This window comes from Onychomys torridus, chromosome 12 (assembly GCF_903995425.1).
Source record: "Onychomys torridus chromosome 12, mOncTor1.1, whole genome shotgun sequence".
NCBI lineage: Eukaryota > Metazoa > Chordata > Mammalia > Rodentia > Cricetidae > Onychomys > Onychomys torridus.
In genome coordinates, this window is record NC_050454.1 from 73,852,267 (window position 1) to 73,866,156 (window position 13,890).

General features: G+C 46.6%; 1 protein-coding gene across 2 annotated transcripts in view; it reads right to left on the reverse strand.

Moving 5' to 3' along the window:
- Window positions 1-2,153: 2,153 nt before the first annotated feature.
- Dscam (DS cell adhesion molecule) overlaps window positions 2,154-13,890 on the reverse strand; it is a 625,088-nt gene continuing 613,351 nt past the window's right edge. The window contains exons 33-34 of one of the 2 annotated variants that reach the window (XM_036203114.1): window positions 8,679-8,741; window positions 2,154-3,137 (exon numbers count right to left, since the gene is read on the reverse strand). In XM_036203114.1, the coding sequence (XP_036059007.1) occupies window positions 2,782-3,137; window positions 8,679-8,741 (419 nt within the window). In that variant the 3' untranslated portion in view covers window positions 2,154-2,781. The remainder of the gene's footprint in view (window positions 3,138-8,678; window positions 8,742-13,890) is intronic. The other variant, XM_036203115.1, reaches the window with a different exon arrangement.

The following is a 13,890-nucleotide window of genomic DNA, read 5'->3' on the forward strand; positions in this document are numbered from 1 at the left end:
AAGAGCTGTCTAAGCAGTGATCTGTTTCCTCTGTCTTAGGATAGTACAGGGGTCTTGCCACAGGGATGCCAAGAGGATGGGCTCAGGACTTAATTGGCCTAGCTCATGAGCAGCTTCCTGCTGTCTCACTGTTCAGATTTTCTAGCCTCTTAGCCTCATGGATGTCAGTGTAAAAAAAAGAAAACAAAACAAAAAAACATCACATAGACGTGTAAACTAAACAGAAGCACCAGGGTCTGTGGATATGGTCTAAGTGGAGAATGCTGTGTGGCTCACAAATACCTCCACTTGCTTACTTTATGGAGGGGCTATTTTTCCATCATTTGGATGGATTAAAGGAAACCTAGTCCATTGAACCAATAGCTCTTCCCTATTCACCCAACAGCTGTCAGGCAGAGGCTAAAGAATTTATCTGAGTTGACCATTTTAAGAAAGGATTCTGTCAGTCTGAGAGCTGGGAATAATCCTTGAGTCATATTCCTTAGCAACTGAAAACAAAACTTTCCACTATGGAACTCCAGTTAAGTTCCTATAGACCCATGTGAAGACATGGATAATCCAATGACCTCCCCCAAACAAACCAGAAAGAGACAGGAGGATACAGAGGAAAACTCACTGTTATTGCTGTCATAATGGTCTTTTAATTCACAGCTCTACACCCCTTTGGAGACAGTATTGGGCCCCTATTTGAGGCAGAGGGGAGTTTTTAATACAGTGCTTGCATGTGGAATTCATTTTAACAAGTGTTTCCAAGGCAGGAATCTTGCAAGCAATCCATTGCAGAGGCAGACATGTCGAATCTTTTATTTTTGTACATCTTGGGAGAAAAAAAACTTAATACACTTCCAAGGGTGGGAACTCTACAACTTTCAGACTTATGGATGCTAGGGTCTGTCTTTCTTTCTCTAGAAAGTAGCATCTTGATCCTTTCGCATCCATGAGGATATCACGAATAAATTGTGCTCTGAAACCATGGCAAGTAGCATATACCTCACATTCACAGAGCCCCTCCTGTCAGCTGTGGCATAGCTGTGATGGAGTCTTGTACCTGCTCTGACTGTGCTCTGTGTGTCTGAAACTCAGGAGACACAAAGTCTGCCTAGAGATAGATGGAAGGACAGAAGGATGAAAAAGAAATGGAGGAAGGTGGAAAGGGAGTGTTGTAATCAAGTTCCAGATAGTAAATTACCACACCAGTTTTTGCTGATGGATTCCATGGGGGTGCATAAAGGAGGTCTAAAGAGGTACTGGCATATGGCATTACTGGGAAGATGGGAGCTGTGGACATGGGGTCAGTTTTTCTAGTCGATGCCAAAACTCTAATGTGAAGACCTGGTTCTCCTTGCCTGTTGGGGAAGCATCTGGAATGGGGTTTTGCTGCCTCAGAGAATGGCAGGTTCTTTCTAAGGCACACTGGGTAAGAGTCAAGGGATGTGGGATATGGTACCTCCCATTTGTGAGTAGGCTCTCTGTTTGGGTAAGCCCTATGATAGGCATTTAGACAGAGAGAAAGGTAAAGAAAAACAGAGGAACACTGTATATGGACTGGTTTTCCTTTGGGTACCAGGGAGAGGACTAGAGATGACACTTCTGAAGATGGTCTGCTGCAAATCTGTCAGTCACAGTGGAGACAGGGCAGGAAAGGGAAGTGGGACACATCATCACTTCCTTTCTCACATAAGTCATGGCTAAAACAAAGAACTTAAGGGGTGAGCAAGCATCTCTTGTGAAGAGCCAGAGAATACTCTGGGCTTTGTGTGCCGTACTATTACTCAACTTGACATCACAGCGCGAAAGCAACCACAGATAATGCAAATGGAGCATAGGGCCTTTGGACTTCTTCCAATAAAACTTTATTGACAAAGAGCAGTGCGCTGGATTTAGAAAAGGTCTGCTGACCCTGATGAGTTTGACAACAGGTCCTGCTGTGGACAAGGACCTGAGTCCTGTGAGGGGCTTAGAATACTGGATGGAGACCAGGCTGCCTTTTGTTTGTTTTTTCCAGCCGCAGAGTTGACGCTGTGTCTTCTGTTCAGAGCTTAGCATCTGTTTTCCTAGATTGGGCACTGGGTCCAGTCATTTTGTTTACAAACGCCAATATGAGCAGGAAGGAGGCCCGAGCAATGGATAGGAGGTATCAGTAGACATGCAAATAAAGGCAGACCACCTTTTCTCTTTTATTTCGCTTAGACAAAATGCAAAGAGTGTCTTATCAAATTAAAAAGTAAACAAAAAAAGAAAACTGAATGGGTTCCCCCCACCCCCTCACTGACAGTACTCATCCTAATTAACAACAGAAAATCAAACTGAGGACCTGGTTCCTAGTAGGAAGGAAAGGTGTGTGAAGGTGAGGGAGGCTGCCCCCTGCCCCACAGCAACGTCCCTCTTCAACTCACAAATAGCCTAATTTCCCCCCATTTCCTTTCTTGACTCTTGTGTGCTAGAACTTCTGTTCAGAAGGTTTGATGAGTCCCCATGCACTTTGTAGAAAATCAGTAAAAACGCTATAGCCTGTGAAAATCATAAAATTGGACTTCTTTCCCCAAAAATCAGATGCCCAGGCAGATGGAGCCCACACTCAGACGGAAGAAAAGCAGAGAAGTCTTTGCACTGTCTGTGGTTTCAGTATTTCCTTTCTTTCTTTCTTTCTCTCTCTCTCTTTTTTTTTATATATTTTGGCAATTTTCTTTAATTATAAATATTGGAATTCCGTAAAAAAAAGGTAGCTTTGATTGGATCGTTTAAATTGTATTTACAACCGCTGTCCAGCCACGCCATGTGTTATACCAGAGTGTAAGATTTTGCGTAGGGATTGTTTCCTTTTAAATGGCCCCGAGAGTCCAGCAGTGACTCCTGGGAGCTGCTCATTTTAGCTGCCTGTCCCAGCTCTGCACCCTCTCGCTGAGGTAAAGTGGCCACGGCCCCTTGTTGCCACGACTGCTGTCCTTCTCTCGTGGAAGAGGTGGAGGAGGAAGCCTCCATAGGGGTGGGCTCAAGGACCGTGGGGCGCTTCAGGGTCCGACTTTTCTGGGGTTCCAAGCACGCTTGTCCTAAACTCAGGTCCCTGCTGGTGCCTGGTGCCCCTCTGTTTAACAAGAAGTCCATTCGAAGGTATGGAGGCAGGTGTATGAGGTCACCTGGGGACAAACACAGAGTTAGTTGGTTTCCTCATTTTCTTAACTGGGCAGAACACCTTGGCAACCCACAGTGGGAACTTTGCTCTAGAGAAAGAGTTCTCACTATATCAGGCGACATTTCTTAAGATAGCTCATTGGAGTGGACTCCATAGAGGCAAGTGGAATGGTTTTCACACTTCTCTCCCATGGGCCACAGAACATTAACTCTGGTTCTGAGGCTGAGACATGGAGCTAACAAGTCCAGACACCCTTATCAGAAGATCAATGTATATGGGAGGCAACATGTCTGCTGGATATGAACTGTGAGAGCAAGCCCCACATGATTGGAAGTGTGGGGTGCCTGGGGCTGGAGGACAGAGCCAGGGATACTGAGGAAAGGGACAACTCTCTCTACACTTGACAATCTATGGAACTACGTGACCTTGGACAGCTGTTCATGATGGAGTGAGGTGAAGACAGCATGGGCCCAGCCTTCTCACCATCCTGGCCACCTTCTTACTCTGTCTTGGCCATGCTGGGGTGGAGATCACAACAGCTTAGACCATAGTATGACTCTACTTCCTTTGGCTTCTGTGATGCCATGACAGCAAACCTTCCCCTCTCCTTCAAGAGTACTGGCTTTGGGGAAAAGGGGTGCCTGATGCTAGCCTCCACCCATGCTCCCACTTGTGGAAGCCCCCTTTCTTCTGGGATCCTCCTATTGTAACAGGCAAGGCAAGGCCCTCTGGTGGCTTTTTCTTCCCAGTTACCTCCTTCTCCATGATGTTCTGTTACCTGGCTATGGCCTTCCGAGGACAGCCCTGAAGTCTGCACTTCTTCCTACCTTCTGCTGCTCTAGGTCTCAGGTCTGCATCATGGTTCCTGCACCCCCCTGCCTCCTCCCATTCTTTCTTAATTCCCCATGTGAGTTTCCTAGCAAATCCTTGGTCGGTTTCACCTGCCTTGCCATCCGTTTCTTGTCCACTTTGACCTATCTGACATGACGTCTGTGGCTTTCAAGTACAGAAGCATCATCCTGGAGGTCACCCCAGCCTCCAGGTGCCATGTTCTCTGGCATCTTCCTGGCCCTCAACTGCTCCAACCCTGGCAACATCTGAGGTTACCATTATTCCTCTGCCTCAGTTCTGTGGCCTCCTAGCTGCCTCTGCATCTCTGGCCACCATTCTTCACTCTCCTGTATCCGTTTTTTCTCCTCATGCTACAGAACTTTAGAACGTTACCAAAGGGCCTGTCCTCAGCCTGGCTTGGTAGGTCCAGCTGCTTGTGTCGTCTTTTTTAATGTGCTTTATCAGTAATTATCCTTTCTATCCTGTTATCTCCTGGGTCCCAGGCATGAACTTCAGAAGCTTTGTTAACATTTGCCTATAGCTATCCACTCTGGATTTGAAATGCCAGAGTCTACAAATCCAGGTCAGAAAGGCCAGGCCTCACACCCACTCAAACCCTAAACATCCCCTTCTCCAGTGTGCCAGTACTGCTTAATGCTGTCAGCATTCTTCCAGACATTAAAGCGGTCTTTTTTTTTTTTTTTTCCAATTTCCTCTTCTGGTTACTTTGTTTGAATATCTTTTGACTTGTTTCCATCCCCAACTCCATGACCCTGGTTAGAGTCATTAATCCATCCCACCACCCCTACAAAGAGTTAGTGCACTGGAGTGAAACTCTAGAGGCAGCCACACCCCGTGGCTTGAGCTGGACTCAGTCTGGCACTTAGTCTCTCTGCTATCCTGGAAGACACACTGCTCACTCTCTAGCCTAGCTATGCATCTTTTTTTTTTTTTTCCCACTTCAAGACCCACATAGGCCAGGGCTGTTTGTGCATCAGGCTGAGATGATCCCCGGGGGCTGTTCCTGTCTATTTTGAGGCCTCAGGAACTGTCTTGGCACACATACCAGGTGAGCAGAGACAGTAATGGCGGTCGTGTGCAGTTCTCCAGCTGAGAGGATGGGTAGAGGAATGTGCAGATGAGAGGGACCTGATGGTGCCCTGATCTTGGGGTGGGGGCAGCTATGGGACGTAAGAGATGACACTGAGATGTGAAGGACACCTGTGAGAAATGGTCTCAGATGTGAAGTGGCAATGGCGACAGCGAAGGCTGAGTCCACTGTGATTCCTGCTAGGCTTTACGCTCAGGAGACAGGGTCAACAGTGGACTGTACTATGGTTTAATGTGTTCAGACACTGGAGGCTTGGGCCTCACTGTGGTGGTGGAGTCTTTCAGAGGTATGGTCTAGTAGAAGGCCTTGGGAGAGATATGGGGGTCTCAGTCTCTAACTGGCTCCCTGTTTTAAGAGGTGACCCTTCATCGTATTCCCACCATTGGCCATGGCCCTCTCCTGAGCCAGCACTGTGCTTTCTGCAGCTTTGTTCTTCAACACTGAGCTGAAGCAACGCAGTTTCTTCATAAATTTAATCCACCTTTGGCATCTGTTCATTAACAGAATCACACAAACACAAAGCACCAGTTCTGAAATGATACATTGGGAAAAGACGGCAAGCTAGAGGATGGGTTGATTTCAGACACGCTGAGTCCGGAAGGATTGGGCCTCTCCCATAACATCTCCAGCACAACTCCCATCCCCACCCCCAGTTCTGACTAAGATGGCTGAAAAATCTCTATTTTGTTTCAAAATATTCCTGGGACTCCTTGTTTTTCTGTAAGTTCACAGTCACCAATCCAGATTGTATGTAGCTGGAGTAACTCAGCATCCCAGAAAATTCTCTGCTTTCCCCCACTGACTAGTCAGCAGGACATTGAGGAACATAGTCTATGATTTAAGGCTTCTAGAAAAAAATAAACTCAAGGCAAGCACCTCAAGAGCATCTTAAAGGACCATTCCCTGTTTTCAAGATGGTACTACTTTCGTAAGATTTTTCCTCAGAATAGGAGGAAGGATGACCTTATTTGGAAATTTGTCAAGTGATTTCCTTGTGTGTCACACCGGCATGCCTCTTGGTATTGGTGGTGTGAAGATTCACCTACATTCCTTCATTGACTTCCTCAGGCTCTCTCCACAATAAGGACTAATGAGGAATTACATGATTTCATTAAGAACCGCAGTGTGTCATCATCCAGATGCCCTGGCCAAGCTCATGAAATTCAATACACTCTAGTTCAATGCTGGATTCACATGGAAGTCCAGTCATAAACAATTAATTGACCATGACGCTTTGGTAGAGCAAATGACACACTCTGCTATCACTCTGAACAGGGTTTAGGGTACTTGTTGAAGTCAGATGTCACCTCTGCAGAGACTAATGTGACATGTACATGAAGATTAGATTTGCTCCTGAAAAAAATAAAGGTTTTAATTTTTTAAAAATGAAACCTTATAGTCTTGAAAATGCTTTATCTTCATTATAGTAATGGGCATATTCTTCAGCTTTCTCTATCAAGGGACTAATTTATGTAGAAGCAAACACAAAAGATTAATAGACATGCCATTTAGAAATGAGACATTGGGCTAAGGAAATGGCCCAGTGGAGTAAGCATTTGTCATGCAACCATGAAGCCTGGAGTTTTGATCCTCAGAACCCATATCAATGCTGGGTGGGTGTGACTGCTTGCCTGTAATTCCAGAGCTCTGATGATGGAGACAGAGGCTCTTTGGAGCAGGTTGGCTGGCAGGACTAACCGTATTGACAAGTTCTGGGGTTAAGTGAAAGGTTCAGCCTTAATGAATAAGGTGGAGAGTAGAAACACACCATGCACACAACCACAGGCAAGATAAGAAAGGTGGAACATGATTTTTCAGTGTGAGGGACACTTGCTATATGAATCAATACATGCTACCTGACCAATTTTGAAACATGTGAAATTTTATATATTTCAATTCCTAAAAGTGAGTATTCCTAAGAGGTCAATAAGCAAACTAGACTGATTTACTCTTTTATTCAATTGTGTGATTATTTTTATCCTGTTGTCCCAATGTGTGCGAACATGTGGATCACATTTACTCCAGGGCTATTCAAGGGGTCAGGTTAAGAAGATCTGTGACTACTTCTGATATCCAACCCCATCTTGCGTGCCTGGTGTATTTGTAATGTTCTATGACATGCTCAGGCCTCAGGATTTACCCCATTTGCTCTCCATCAGATTCCCAGAGAGTAATGATCCCCCAAAAGCCTGTGGTATTTCAGTCCCAACCAGATTGCAGATTTCTGTGGTCTAGTATTGTACAGATCAAGACAATAATAAGCACAGTGTCCTGTGCTGGCAAGATGGTTCAGTATGTAAAGGCACTCACCACCTTGCCTGGAGGCCTGAGTGATTCCCAGGACCCATGTAGTAGAAGGAAAGAAAAGACTTCCACAGATTGTCTCCTGACTTCCACACAAAGGCACACACATTGAATACGTAAATAAATATTAAAAAAAAAAAAACCAAGGTACCCAAGATTTATGCCCATCAGACTTCTCATTTTGGTGTAGTGACCAAGAGTGTTTGATAGCTTAAACAAAAGCTTGGTTAGAAGTGCTATCTTACAGCTAGGTCCCCTTGCAGGTCTGCCAAGCAGCTCAGGACACCGAATATCTTGTAAAGAACCAGAGTTAAAACAGGCAAAGCTTTATGAAGTTAGATGGTTGCTTAAAGAGTTACAGAGTGGATCTCCTTGGTGCATATATACGTATGGAGACATACATATATATGATAGAGAGTGTTTTCCAATCAGTGCACAGAGCAGCTCTTTGGGCTGTGTGAATGCATCCAATGAACATGCTTCATAATGCATGTGCTTATAGGGAAGGAAGCACCTGGGTGGTCAGCGCTGAGCTGTGCTGACTGTCAGCACATTGTGCCCATTGAAATCTAAGCCCACACTAGAGTTTAAATACCGCTTGGGAGATGGGATTGTTGGGAAGTCTGCTTAGATCCTAGGTTCCTCAGATGCCTACACAAATCAAGGCCACCACTGACATGACTGCTCTAGGAAGAGAAGAGAGTTTGGGGTAGAGGTGACTCCTGGGCACTGACATACTTGCCTGCCCCCACCACCTGTCTGTTTCATATGGGAGACACTCATTCTTGACTCCAATGGCAGCAGGGCATCCTGGAGGTTGGGAAGACATTCCAAGCATGACTAATACAGATTTGGGCTAGGTTGCCTCATTTGTCCCCAAGATGGGGATACTTGTATCCAGTGTGGAGGGCTGTGGCAATGACTCCATTAAGTAAGGAGCTCACATGCGGGTTTTACCATAGGACAGGGCTTTAGAGGTGGAGGCCTATCAGAGGAATGAGAGGGGGTGCTGATTAGTGGTCCCCATGGACCCAGGTCCAGAATTCTGAGTGTGGCTTCACCCAGAGAAGTGGCCTTTGCAGATGGGATGAAGTTAAGTGACCTGAGAAATGATCATTTGGATTTAATATGCACTTTAAATCCAGTGGCATATGTCTCTATAAGAGCCAGGCAGAGGGACATGGGAGGCACATGGGGGAGAGCCATGAGAGGATGGAAGTAGAGCCAGAGTGGTGGGGCCACAAGCCCAAGGTAACCTGGAGCCAGCAAAGCTGCGGTTGGCCAGGAGTGTGCTCTTACCTAGAGCCCTCAGAGGAACATTTGTCAGCTGGTGTCTTGACTTTGAACTTCTGGTCTCTAGAACTGTGAGAGAATAAATCTGTTTTAAGCTCCCAGGTTTGCGGTGACCTGTCGCAGCAAGCCTCAGGAAACTGGTACCTTTTCTTCTTGTCCGTGATGGGCTTAGGGTCTCCCCACCAGCAGTCACACCCTCCTTTCCCATTGGTCATTTCTGCCTCCACCAGCCAAGGGAACAGGAAAAGAGTTGAAGGAGCTACAGGAATTCCTTGCTAATGCTGGGAGCTCTGCCGAAAAGCTGCTGGTGCCACCTCCGGTCATCCCCCTTTCTTCCCCACCAAGTGTGAGCCACAGACCTGTGCCTGCTCTCCCACCCCTGCAGAAGTAGGCCCTGTTGATTCGGCTGGGAAGACAACCTAGAGCTTGGCAGGGAGGGCTGACTGGACTTGGCTTCCTGCAGCTCCTGGACCCCAGGGAGAAAGTCATCCTCTTTGAAGGCCTCCAACTCCAGAGGGGAACTTTCCCCCCAGCTCTGGCCAGCCAGGAACCTCTGAGTTCCCTACACATTTGAAAGCACCAGTGATCAGCAATTCAAGAGCCCCTTCACTCTGAACTCCAGAGTGAGTATATTGGTTTATATGGCATGGTGCTACCCCTGACAGGAAGAACACACACCCTGGGCAACCTGCCTGTGGGATCTGGTGCTGCACAGGCATCAGAGTCAAAACCCAGTCAATCTTCATACTGCAGAGAGCCTGGCTGCAGTCTGCAGGGCCACAGCCATCTGCAGGTTTCATTACCTTCCTTCCTTCCTTCTCCCTCCCTGGCCTTCCCTCCCTCCCTTCCTCTGTCCCTCCCTCCATCATTTCCTCCCCCTCCTCTTTTCTACTTCTTCATTTCTCACTCTTTCTCCTCCCCCTTCATCCTCAATTTCCCCCTTTATTCTCTTCTGCCTCCTCTTTCTCCCTCTTCCTGTTTCATTTTCCTTGGATAAAGCTTTCATTCATGAAGTCAAAGCCATACAGAAAGGTGAAACTCAGGGGTCAAGGGTAGGAGAGGGCTAAGGAGAGAGCTGAGTGCAAGGTAGCACTCAGAGCACAGACAGCCAACAAGGGTGTGTGTGTGTGTGTGTGTGTGTGTGTGTGTGTGTGTGTGTGTATGTGTGTGTCTGCTTACCCCACTGTCTGCATGTCTAGCTTCCCCCCAAGTTACCTCAATCCAGTTAGTGCCTCTTTCCCAAGCCAAGCAGGAACACAGACTGGATGACAGGGGCTTCTCAGAGTCCCAGCTGCGCTATTGACTTAGGCAACTTTGAAGCACACATTTGTCTAGCTGTCCAGCCCCTCTGCACTCTGCTCTTGGGGTCCACACCCCTGTATCAGAAGCAGTCTGGCAGGACACTAGGACAGTGAGGTGCTTTGGGGAAATGGCACTGAGGAAGCCAGAGCTGAGACCGAGATGCTGAGCACAGGGTGGCATGTGAGGCTGAGCTGGGTGGGGACAGGGTGAGTTGAGGGGGGATGGATGAGCGACAGCCACAGGGGTGAAGAAGCAGACAGAGACCAGAGAGATGGATGCACACAGGAAGGTGGAAACAGAGGCGAGAACAGGAAACAGCTACAAAGAGACGAAAAGTAAAGGTGGGATCACAGGGAGAGGAGAAGCCTGTTCTAACCCACAGGGCATTAGAGAGGTGGGACTGATAGGAGCACCTGTGCATTACAGTCATGGAACAGCCCTTCTCAGCTTCTACGATGCGTGTGAACCACCAGAACAGCACACACTCATTCTAGGTGCCCTTTCTCACGTTTCCCCCCTGGGTCTTGCTACAGATGGCAAATTGCACCCACCACTGCCCTACCGGGAGGAGTCCAGGCCTTGGATTTGACTTATGTCTCAAGGGAGGAGGGCAATTTAGCCATTAACTCAGGGTTGTGTGTTATCTTCTGATATAATGCTTCATTCCTCATCCTCTGCCACAGCCCTCTGGGGACCTTCCATGACAGTAATGTCTCTGAAAGTCCAGATTAAGTAAGCGAGCATCCATTTCACCACAGCTCCTAACTGGCAAGCACACAGATGTAATTACTGCCCCCCTGGCCCTTATGAGGCAGGATTCTTTCCTCTCATCCGTCAGCACTGGAGGCTCAGAGCCTGTCATCTTCCATGAAGGAAGGGGGGTGGTCAGGCTGTCTGTCCTGATGGTGTGAAAACAGTTCAATGCAAATGTTGCCTCCTTTTAGCTAAAAACTTTCTGAGCTCTCTCATGTATTCAAACTCACGCACCAAGTCTGAGTGTATTTCAGTCCTGGGAAAGGAAGGGCAAAGTTCATCAGAATGGCTACAGAAATCCTGCAGTGGGAGGCAGTCCACACATCTCAGTCCCCGTCCCCCCCACCATTTGTCACATACCACGCAAGCAGAGCATCTGGTCCAGGTCAGTGAAGCTTCACTGAGGTTGACCTCATCCCTGGGGACATGTGACAGTGTCATTATTTGAGGGGCAGGGAGGTATGCTACTAGCATTGATGAGTTGGTGGGCAGGGGGTGATTAGGACCTGCCCCCCAGCAACTGCCTCAAGATAACCACCTTGCTTCAAGAATTGATGTTACTGTTGTTGAGAGCCCTCATTATGGATGGTGAAAGTTCATAAAACTAAGCAGGTCCTTCTCTCCTTCCAAATTCTACATGGGACTTGCTGAACTCAACCTGTGTTGGGTACTATCCCTTCCAATGTACCAGACCATGGAAGCTTAACCTTCATGGAAGACCACGGGGGTGGGGTGGGGTGCGGGGGGAATGGGGGGATGGTTGGTCATGCAGTGGTCAGAGACAAAACCCGGGTGTTTTTTCCACTGAGCCTGGTGAAATGGTTGCTGAATTCATGTTGAAATCCCTCATTTGTTTCCAAACAGTTCTGGGATCCCCTGAAGCACCATAGTCAAGTTTGGGAGGCACACTTGAAGTTTTCAGCCTGACAGAGCCTTTTGTATATGCTAAGCTGTCTCACCTATAACATAGGCAAAGTATATCTGCATTGGAAATTGTAGGGTTATTGTGTCCTATGAAAGAAATACATTCATGTACTTTAAGAGCTGAGTGTTCCTGGATATACTGTACAATTAAGCTCTCTTTTCTTTCTCCTCTGCAATACCTTGTCATCCAGGAACTGGGAAACTGCGTAAATGCTGTCCCAAATTCATGGAAAAGTAAGTGTACCACAGTTCTCAGGGGCTCGAATTGCCTCCTGGGAGACATAAAAAGGATCTTTCATCAATTTCTAACAAGGTTTTGATGTCTGTGCTTGGATGCAGCTGGATATTGATGCAGAAGTAAGATGTAAAGGGCACTCAGACCTCGAGTTCTAACAATTTCAGTAACTACCATGGAGATGAGCCTTGCAACATTACAGTCTAAGAGCTCATGAGGGAAGGCGACTGTGGAGTCTTCCCTCACCTCAGGCAGATGGGATCTACCATGTTTTTAGTTTAATATTAATGTCACACCACAGTAATAAAAAACTTGTAAACCAATCTCTCTGTAAACGAATCTTCACTCCAAAAACAGCAACCAGGAAACACTCTAAATAAATGATGTGGCATTAATATTAGTGGGCCCAGTGTTCAGGCTCAGTTTCCGTTCTTGGCTTGTGCTTTGGAGCCTTCATGCATTTTTAAGGGTACACTGATACTGTGATCTTCCTACTTGCTATAGACTTTAAAAAACACACTGAGGTATGAGGTAAGACTTTGAGTTGGTCACAGCTCATGGGTCTTCAGCAGTAAAGTACTTTATTTATATCAAAGTGGGATCAGAAAGTCTTCCCTGGCCTTTAGGCAGTGGAGAGCCCATGAGTTGGAGTACTGGATTACCTGTTGGGAATACTGGGCAGGTACATGAGGCTTTAAGACAGATCTTCCCTTTCCAAGAGGTCTTGTGGGGAAGCACACAGTGATAACTGATTCAAGTGGGAGCCTAAGCTAGGGGCTTGCACTTGCTCATTTTATGAAGCAGTCTGAGAAGTCTGGATGGCAAAATCACAGCAAACAAGATGGTGTTCCCAGACCTGCCCATAAGAGGAATTGAGTTAGGCTGATGTGAAATAGTTTTATTCTAGCTCAGGGTTGCAGAAGGCCAGGAGTTAAAGACTGGAGAGCAGGGCAGGCAGCAGGGGTGGGGGTGGGGATGGGGAGGGATGGCAAGGAAGATGGGTTGACTCTTCAGTTTCTTACCAGCTTCTACCCTGAGGGCAGTAGGAAGCCACAGAAAGGCTTAACTGTTAAATGTCTTGAAATCATACTTTTCTTTTTCCAGTTGGGAATCTGGGATGCATTAGAATGTGATATTGGCAGAAGCTACATGGAACTAGTCTTGTCTCTAGTCTCTAGTCTTTTCTCTTACAGAAATTCCGTAGCCCTTCATGATATTGTGTATGTGTGTGTATATACATGTATGTGTGTGCATGTATGCGTATGGGTATGTGCATAGGAGTGCCTGTCTTCCATAGCTGGGTTTTGCCCTCTTTCTTGGATTTTCTTTCAAGAAATCTGTGTTGTATTTTTAGGACCCTTTTTTTTTTTTCTGCAGCCACTTTTATGATACTCTATTCAGATAAACCAATGAAATAGTGGGAGGTATTAGGTAAATTTATCAATGCTTTCATGACAGGGTCATACTCAATATCTTTCTATACTGGAGATAATCAGTCAATAGTAGTGGTCCATATATGCATTCTGACAGGATCTACTAGACACACAGTGAGCTTTAAGTCACTGTATTGAGCTTTTTTGTTTGTTTCCTGTGATAAAGGACTCTGGAAGCTGCTCTTGGTTACTCATGGGGACATAGGTAGCCTTGTACACACTGGTCCATTGGGGTAAGGCTTTCTTGAGACTTAGCCTTTCTTGAGAGCCTGAAAGAGCCTTCAACTCCCTAACAACTAGAACCTAGATCCAGCAAATCAACCAAAAAAGCAGAAAGCTGCTCACTGGGCCTCAGAACATGCAAATGCAGCCATTGCTGAAAACAATGTAGTGTGAGAGGAATGGTCAATAGCCCTAGCAACAGCAGTGGCTATGTGTACTTTGTAGAACATTGGCGTTGTTGGAGCCTCAGGGACAGGAGGCTCCCCCTGAAAGCAGCGATGGAGAGGGACAGTAGGGGAGGTGGCTGCAGAAGACTCGGGAATGTAGATACTCAACTTTTGTCTCAAGA